Below are 9,344 nucleotides of genomic sequence, written 5' to 3'. Positions count from 1 at the left end.
AACACACCATTACATCACTGTTGCTGTTGGTTCTACTTTCTGTTTTTGTTGTTGTTAATGTGCTATTGTGTATTGCTTTGTTCCCAGTTCACCCTTCCACTAATAGAGGAGATGTGTCTCACCAGAACTCCTTGGCCCTGAGGATGTGTGTGTTGCTCATATCGCTCCTGATGCTGCATTGACCATGAACCTATATGGGCATGTGCGCAGTAGCGTACTTTAAATTCTATTGTGTATTAATTAATTTGTATTCATGCTACTTTTTCTTCCATTTATCTTTTAGATTGCTGAATTGTGTATTTTAATTTAAAATAATCACATAATTTATTTATCCTTTAAGTAATTGTTAACTTCTCTAAATTACATAATATAATGTCAGATGTGTAATCTGTGTGAAATCAATTAATGTATTTTTTTAGGAGTGGTCTTTTCTGCACTTGCACTCAATTATTTATGAAATGCTCAATCATTATACATCACTAATAAATTAATCTACTATATGGCATGTCTTGTGTTATGTGGTGGCACATTAACAAAATGTAACAAAATCTGTTAAATCAATGCAACATTTTTCCTCCAGTTTACAAAATTCACTCATGGCCGGAAAACACAACTTAACAGTTTAAGTTTACATGAAACATCAAGATTATTGTGTTATACTGCTTGAGGCATGTGCTGACTGTGAGATGTTGTGATGAACATTGCAGTGTCAATGCTGATAGAATACTGCAAAGTCACAGCTTCTTCAGATAACCGCAGTAATCAGAAATATTAATTGTAGTAAGAAACATGTGAAATGGAACCACTGATACCTTGTGCTTTCTCAATACCACATACTCATGGTGGGAACAAAGCATGGCTCCTCTCAAATCATAAGATAAGATACAACTCAGCTCCAAAATGTTTATATATATGTTGTTGTTTTTTTTAATAAAAAAAAAACATTTCAGTTTGTAACATAATAAAAAAAAAATATCTATAGGCCTGCCAATAAGGTCACCATGACAGTGATGTATTAGGGGAATAGTATTTTCATATCTCTGTGAAAATTGTTTTCACTCAACTTGAAAGTTTGATGCAGGGACCACTGCTATGCTCAGGCAAGGGATCTTACTGAACCGTTGTGGTAAGGTTCAGGAAAAAGATGGAGTAAAAGAAGGAACAAAACAGGAAAGGAAAATGAAAGTGAAATGAGAAATTAAAAATCACATAAATTTATCGAAGGAAATATACGATCAGGAACACATGTACAAGCGAGAGTACACAATACTGTTTATTGAGAAAGTCCATTGTATTTTTTTATAAATTAATGGGGGAATAAGGTAGAGTATTTGCAATTCAGTATATTTTTTTTGTGATGGTGAATATAATTGCTAGTGGTAGGCTAGACATATGCTGGATATCTGCAGCAGTAACACTATTTGAAATATATCAGCAATATAACATTATGCAAAAAGTTATGGCCATGATGTTAAAGGTATTGTAAGTTTTTGTTTAACTAATCCATATCTTAATGCCATCAAAGAACCTAAGAAGTAGTGTGGGAGCTCTTAGAATAGCAGTTCATTTTTAACAGATCTCACAGTCACGGGCACAGTGCTGACATATGAAATATTGCATCAGTAGATCACTGTGTCTAAGAGCTGTGGCATCCAGCTTGACCATAAGTGACAAAAAAGGCTTGACCAAGAGGTGTTTGATGTCCCATAGAAAACAGAAAGTGAAAATTATTTTCCTCAAAATGGAGGATTTTGTAAATGGCACAGTTAAAATATAATATAAAGTGACAGACAACTACTGTATGCAACATTAATCTCATATGAACACCTCTTAGAAAATAAATAACAACAAATTCATAGTGTGTTTCAGAGCAATCATTCTGGTGTAAATGTGCTACCAGAATTTGTGCTTTCATTCATTTGAAAGTCTGTTCTGATCTCCATCGTATCTGCCTTTCTCTTATCCCCTCCAGTCTCTCATTTGCATTAATAAGTCCACCAAAGCTTTCCTTGTGCATGTAGTTTCAGGCTCTTCTATTCCACTATTTTGCTATAGCCTATTGTTTCAATGACAAAAATGTGACAGACGACAATTTTTTTCCATGAGGCTCTTGACCTCATACCAAACCAGCCATGACAGTGGACAGAGTTGGAGTGCTCAGTTTTAATCGTCCATCTTCCAGTAGTCCACTGCTCCTTCTCGTGTCCCGCGGATCATGTGATCGGGCAGCAGTGAAGGCAGCCGGGCCACAGCCATCTCCTCAGAGCCCTCCTCTTCCTCTTTTTCGGCGTGAGGATAGTGATGATGGCCTCATCGAACACAGCCTTCAGGCCCTGCTGGGTCAGTGCGGAGCACTCAGAGTAACAACGAGCCCCTACCTGAAGGACAAGTAGAAAAGAGGACATGATGGCACTTGCATGGAATGGCAAGGTGTGGTGTGTGGTGTGGAGGATTGTACACTAATTATACAGTATGGGTACAAAGTTGTTGTGCTAATGTTTGGTGGTAATTCCTTGTCAATTACACCAAACTTGGAATCAGAATACTACTACACAGTGCACCTAATAATTCCTGACTTCATTCTTAATCTTCTCCCTTGGTTAGAGAAGATGTTACTGCACCTCTAGAGTTAGAGAAGATGTTACTGCACCTCTGTAGTGTTACTGAGAGAAGATGTTACTGCACCTCTGTACCGTTAGAGAAGATGTTACTGCACCTCTCTGTACCGTTAGAGAAGATGTTACTGCACCTCTAGAGTTAGAGAAGATGTTACTGCACCTCTCTATAGTGTTACTGAGAGAAGATGTTACTGCACCTCTCTATAGTGTTACTGAGAGAAGATGTCACTGCACCTCTAGAGTTAGAGAAGATGTTACTGCACCTCTAGAGTTAGAGAAGATGTTACTGCACCTCTCTATAGTGTTACTGAGAGAAGATGTCACTGCACCTCTAGAGTTAGAGAAGATGTTACTGCACCTCTAGAGTTAGATAAGATGTTACTGCACCTCTCTATAGTGTTACTGAGAGAAGATGTCACTGCACCTCTAGAGTTAGAGAAGATGTTACTGCACCTCTAGAGTTAGATAAGATGTTACTGCACCTCTCTATAGTGTTACTGCACCTCTAGAGTTAGAGAAGATGTTACTGCACCCTATAGAGTTAGAGAAGATGTTACTGCACCTCTCTGTACCGTTAGAGAAGATTTTACTGCACCTCTCTGGCGAGCTTGTGACCCTGCTCTGCTGTAATGGCTCTTTCCTTCATGCTGTTCAGCCTGGTGATGGTCTTCGGATCATCACGCAAGTCAATCTGATCAAAGGGACAGGGAGAATACAGTCTACGATGCTAAGATTGTCTGCATTACTGTAGAGTATTAGTGTCTATGTGACTGCTTGCATTTGCATTTGATTTTGATGAAAGATTGTTATCTAAAGATTATCCTCAAAGAGGATAACTAACTAAAGAATATCCTTAAAGACATATGAGCTGAATATTCAATGTGAGCCGGTAATTAACATTTGTTTCAGCCATAGTAAGATTAGTTCTAAATACATCTGTACACTGTTGGGGGGGGGGGGGGTCACCTGTGTTCCGATGAGAAGAAAGGGAACCCCAGGTGCATGTTCCTCGAGTTCTGGTACCCACTCCAGCCGAGCGTTGTGGAAGCTGGCCGGATTCACCACAGAGAAGCAGATGAGGAAGACATCCGTCATAGGGTAGGACAGAGGACGCAAGCGGTCATAGTCCTCCTGCGAAGCAGAGGGCACTGTGATTACGTGAGCTAGCCCTAATACAGATGATACAGTACGTAGTCTTAGCCTGTAGAGTAAGCAGTGAATAGCACTACTACCTGTATGCTGTTCATCACATTCAAATGAAGGCAGGAAACATATATCAAATATACATTAATATGATAGAAGTAGAAATATGTTCATTTATTACAGTTTTTCTCAGTTGCTTTGGCACATTTCTCAGATCAGAATGGTAAGTCTCAAAACTGTTTGTTCAAACTTCATATCATCTTATCACTTGTGCATATCATTGAATCTATTTCATCGCTTGTGCCATTACATGCAAATGTGTTGAACTAGATGTCATAACTACAGTAGTTATCATAGTCTGTCTAGCATACATAAATACTATGTGATCTGACAGACAGGAACGTCAGAATATATAGAAAGATGTACAGTGCACAGCTCTGACTCTGACCAAGGGGTGTTTACTGTATTGGCTATTTTCCATTTGCACAATGCTGTAAAAGCCTTTATTTACTTCATACTGTCACAATGTCTTGTCAACAGAAAAAACTTTGAAACAAATGTACTGTCTTGCAATCAACCCCTTCCACACACAATAATGTATAACTGTAGTTTTGAAATAGAAAATAGTACTGCCTTGTACATTGTTCATTAGAAAATACTTACAGAGTAATCTGTCATATTGACAACAAGACAAAACAGTTTGACTCTCTTGACATAAACAATGGCATCATGACTTGTAATTTTGATTGCACTGACCGTTTTGTTAGCATAAATATTTGCTTTTGAGGCATTAACTAAGCATTTTGAGCAAGGTGCACACTTTTGCAGGTTATGCGGTGCAGTTTGCACTAATTGTTTAGAGAAATGTACTAACTGCTGTGCAAATGTGCATTATGATTCGAGAAAGGCACCAATGTGACTGAGAAAATTTACAATACAAACGTCAAGATTTTAAACATAGTTTGACTGACATACTAAACACATACATAATCGAGCTGCTCTCATTTCAGTACACTTTCAAATAAATGTTTACATAAAGTTGAAAGAATTTTAAAAGATAAACCCTATGGTGGTCCTGAAATGCAAAGTGAACAACAAATAGAAAAAAACACAACAAATAAAAAAAACACAGGCAACTCACAAAACACATTATCAACCTGGCCGAAAAATGATGACAGCATTGGCCACAAGCTAGCAAAGATAACTAGAAAAGCATTTCCTGAAGGAAATATAGTGCATGAAAATGCAAAAATATGAGTTCATATGGTTAAATTATTTGCTTGGTAGATAAGGTTTAATATAGTTGGAATGACTGAACAGTTAAATAGGTTGATAATTGAAATGGTTAAATTATTTAGGCAGATAGTTGACGATAACTAACAGTTGGAATGGCTCCAATGTTTGCTAGTAGTTATGCTAACTATGTTAACAAACATGCTAACAATGTTAAAATGTTAACTATGCTAACCATATGACTTAGCTAACCTAGCTAATCATTTTTATTAGTTATGTAAACTAGCATGCTAACATGCCAATTATGCTAACCATGTTACTTAGCTAACTTAGCTAATCATTTTTAGCAGTTTTGCTAAAAATGCTAGCTAGCATGTTAACATGTTAGCATGCTAACTATGCTAACCATGTTACTTAGCTAACTTAGCTAATCATTCTTAGCAGTTTTGCTAAAAATGCTAACTAGCATGTTAGCATGCTAACTATGTTAACCATGTTACTTAGCTAACTTAGCTAATCATTTTTAGCAGTTTTGCTAAAAATGTTAGCAATGTTAACATGCTAACTATGCTAACCATGCTAACTAGCTACAGTGGGTAGGAGTCATAGTTGATGACAAGTAACAGTTCCAATGGCTGAACAGTTAAAAAGTTCAGTAGTTTAAAGGGTTAAATTGTTTAACAGTGAAATATTGTAGTGAGGACTTTTATTTTGAAACAGTTTTTGGCAGAGGAAGCAGTTGAATAGGGTGTGTAGTCTTAATAGGGCCAGTTTGTATGCTTAAAGCCTGAGAATGGCAGTTGGGACAGGTGGCCTGAACACCTGCCATAGGATTCTAATTGCTGTGATGTCATAAAGGCCCAATGTTAAGTCAATGGGGACATTTTGAGTAGTTTTTAATTAATAGTTTAAAAAGTATAAAAGTTACAAAGATGAAAAATACATAGCACTCTTACCTACGTAACAAAGTTTGAATGAAGTTTCTACGTTAAACGGTTGAAGCTGCATTAAACGCGTTAGCGGAAGAATAAGAATAAGAACTAGAAAAGCATTTCCTGAAGGAAATACAGTGCATGAAAATGCAAAAATATGAGTTCATATGGTTAAATTATTTGCTTGGTAGATAAGGTTTAATATAGTTGGAATGACTGAACAGTTAAATAGGTTGATAATTGAAATGGTTAAATTATTTAGGCAGATAGTTGACGATAACTAACAGTTGGAATGGCTCCAATGTTTGCTAGCAGTTCTGCTAACTATGTTAACAAAGATAATAATGTTAACCAAGTTACTATGCTAACTAGCATGCTAACAATGTTAAAATGTTAACTATGCTAACTAGCATGCTAACATGCTAATTATGCTAACCATGTGACTTAGCTAACTCATCATCATTTTTAACAGTTATGCTAACTATGCTAACTAACATGCTAACATGCTAGCATGCTAACTATGTTCACCATGTGACTTAGCTAACTTCACTAATCATTTTTAGCAGTTATGCTAACTATGCTAACTAGCATGTTAACTATGCTAACCATGTGACTTAGCTAACTTCGCTAATCATTTTTAGCAGTTATGTTAACAATGCTAACTAGTTTGCTAACATGTTAGCATGCTAACTATGCAGTAACTATGCACTAACTAAGCAGTTGAACAGGATGTGTAGTCTTAATAGGGCCAGTTTGTATGCTTAAAGCCTGAGACTGGCAGTTGATGCAGGTGGCCCGAACACCTGCCATAGGATTCTAATTGCTTAACGGCTCTATTGTGATGTCATCAGCCCATGTTAAGTCTATGGGGAAATTTTGAACAGTTTTTAATTAATAGTTTAAAATGTATAAAAGTTACAAAGTTGAAAAATACATTGCCCAGGTAAGTAAGACCTACGTAACATAGTTTGAATGAAGTTTCTACGTTAAACGGTTGAAGCTGCATTAAATGCGTTAGAAGAAGAAGAAGAAGAAGCCTAGGAAGAACAGTACAGTGCATTTTCATGCACTGTAATAAGAAGCCTAGGAAGAACAGTACAGTGCATTTTCATGCACTGTAATTATGGTGCACCTGGAGCTGCGATGCACCGGGCATAAGACATGTCCCATTTAGCAACACATCTGAGCAGTTTATAGTAAACATCCAGCTTAAGTTTGCAGCACCTGAGAAACATATCACTGCTTATTGTGCCAGTGTCTCAGCAGAGATAACCCAGCTGGTCCTCTGTGTACACTTTCCACTAGAGAGAGGAATGAGAGGCTGCCTGCCTGTCTGTACAGACCTTCACAAACAAGTCAGAAACACAAATGTATTGTCAGCTTGCATTGTTGAATCAGTAAAGCTAAACTCAAATGAAAGATTATTTAGCTCAGATGTCTTTAGATTGTTTAAAGATGCCATGAGTAAAACCATTATGAACACCATTATTTTTTCTCATCTTTCATTAAAAACATTAGCAGTTGCTGCACTCATGTCTGATGACAAAGCAGTGGTGCTCAACAAGACTCCCAATCTATGCTCTCATCTGCTGAGATTAATTTAATTTTGGTGTGACAGGTATGAGTCATTGCCTGTATGATGTCACACACACACAGAAAAAAAGAGAGAGAGAGAGACTGCCCATTCATGTGTCAATCAGTGTACCCATGACATGGAAACTATGTCCAGAATAGAGGCAATACTGTGTGTCAAGAAGTAGTCCCCTTGACACACACACATACACACACACACACACACACACACACACACACATTCAGTCAGGTAGCACTAAAACGGTTCTAAAACGAATTCTTTTTTGGTGGTGTCTGAACCACAGACTTTCTCTATTCCATCAGGCCATACACTGACACACACACACACACACACACACACACACACACACACACACACACACACACAAACCAGCAGCTGAGAAAGACAGACAAACATAATCAGACCAAGATCCAAATAGGTAACTGAGCTTGTACTGTTTCAATCACCACACATATTCTCCAATTCTCACACTTGATCCACTCAGCTTCAACTTCCAAATCCTCACTACTGGATATTGGAAAATATTGGAAAAAATGCATTACATTTTAAATGACAATGACATAAGACTTGATATAAGTGCATTTACTTTAAGTTTGTAACGCTAAGCTTGTAACTGTAGTATCTTCCATGATTGTATTTTCACAGAAGTGACCTTCAACCTTCAGTGTACTAATACGCTATTCTCCAATAACTTTTGTACACATAATATTCAACAATGTTTTGCCTAAGCTGACATAGGTTTATTGTCAGTGTCACAAACATCCATGGTGATGGCAAACATTACCTGTCCAGCTGTGTCATACAGGCCCAGTAAATACTGTTTTCCTCCGACGCTCACACTCACTGTAGAATTAACAAAGACAGTGTTAGAGGGCTGTGAGGACAAAGAACAACACCCAAGCCAGTGGGAAAGCACTCATCATTCGGTTAGCGAAAGCAACAAGTGTCCAACGATTGAATACAATCAATCACTCTTTAATCCAAGCCAAATTTTAACAACAGTTATGGCGCAATGTTTCCCACCTTCACGTAATTAAGATCTAACTAAACAGAATGTTTTAGATTTGACACATTAAGAATACACTTTCCCAACAGCCGAATATAACTTACCTGCGTAATGGTCAAAAACAGTCGGCACATATTCCTCGGGAAACGCATCATTGGCATAACTCATTAGCAAGCAGGTTTTCCCTACTGCGCCGTCACCGACAACCACGCATTTAAGCGCAGTAACGGCCGTCCCGTTTGCTATACTGGAGAAATCATCATCAGCCACCAGTCCAGAGTTGGTCGGTGAACTCCGGTGGAGAGTCATGGTGCGCCAGCCGCAAATTCTAATTTGACATCTCTAGTAGGCTATGGCTTAATAAACATTACCCTTGGCGCACTAAATAAACCAGTTAAATTAATATATTATATCATGCGACATGTGACAGTTGCGACACTAGTAAGGAGGATGACAGTCCTATGGTCATGGTGACACCAGCCAGTGTTTCCCTTTGTCACGCTGCACTTGTCACCGCTGGCTGTAATGGGGCGGGGCCCTTGGACTTGTGAACGCGTGCCAGTTTGACAGTCTGCCTTATCAACAGGCACCTGTTTTGCACCCATGTTACTGTCATCGAAAATACTCAGAGTTGGGCGATTCTTAATAAATATAAAATATAGTCTTGTTTGAATGCCATGTGACCCGTCTACTAGTGAGAGTGTATTTTAAAGATGTTGACATTACAGTTGCTGTCGAGTCACATGACTAAACCATTACATCATGGCAGGACACCTCATAGCACATAACTGTGACTGCGAAAAAAGAATCAGTGACAG

The 9,344-nt window shown here is 38.0% G+C and overlaps 1 protein-coding gene across 1 annotated transcript; it reads right to left on the bottom strand.

Moving 5' to 3' along the window:
* Nucleotides 1-1,255: 1,255 nt before the first annotated feature.
* LOC143124343 (rho-related GTP-binding protein RhoQ-like) lies at nt 1,256-9,010 on the bottom strand. The gene is made up of 5 exons (XM_076285777.1): nt 8,631-9,010; nt 8,305-8,363; nt 3,585-3,749; nt 3,214-3,309; nt 1,256-2,378 (listed from the first exon to the last, which is right to left on the bottom strand). The coding sequence occupies exons 1-5, from the start codon at nt 8,833-8,835 to the stop codon at nt 2,214-2,216; spliced, it is 690 nt and encodes a 229-aa protein (XP_076141892.1). The 5' UTR covers nt 8,836-9,010; the 3' UTR covers nt 1,256-2,213.
* Between the last annotated feature and the right edge of the window lie 334 nt (nt 9,011-9,344).

This window comes from Alosa pseudoharengus, unplaced genomic scaffold (assembly GCF_046254945.1).
Source record: "Alosa pseudoharengus isolate Yale_2024_CS ecotype anadromous, Long Island Sound unplaced genomic scaffold, YU_APseudo_1.1 YU_APseudo_1.1_scf_15, whole genome shotgun sequence".
Taxonomy (NCBI): Eukaryota; Metazoa; Chordata; class Actinopteri; order Clupeiformes; family Clupeidae; genus Alosa; species Alosa pseudoharengus.
Note: the sequence above shows the minus strand (reverse complement) of the source record. Positions and strands in the feature narration are given on the sequence as shown.

What these genes read in the sequence shown, in the direction of transcription:
- LOC143124343 (XM_076285777.1), bottom strand. Translation starts at nt 8,835, where the DNA reads ATGACTCTCCACCGGAGTTCACCGACCAACTCTGGACTGGTGGCTGAT. An exon ending in TGTTTTTGACCATTACGCAG is followed by an intron (nt 8,364 to 8,630) that starts GTAAGTTATATT and finishes TTAATTCTACAG; the next exon opens with TGAGTGTGAGCGTCGGAGGA. An exon ending in TGTATGACACAGCTGGACAG is followed by an intron (nt 3,750 to 8,304) that starts GTAATGTTTGCC and finishes TCTGCTTCGCAG; the next exon opens with GAGGACTATGACCGCTTGCG.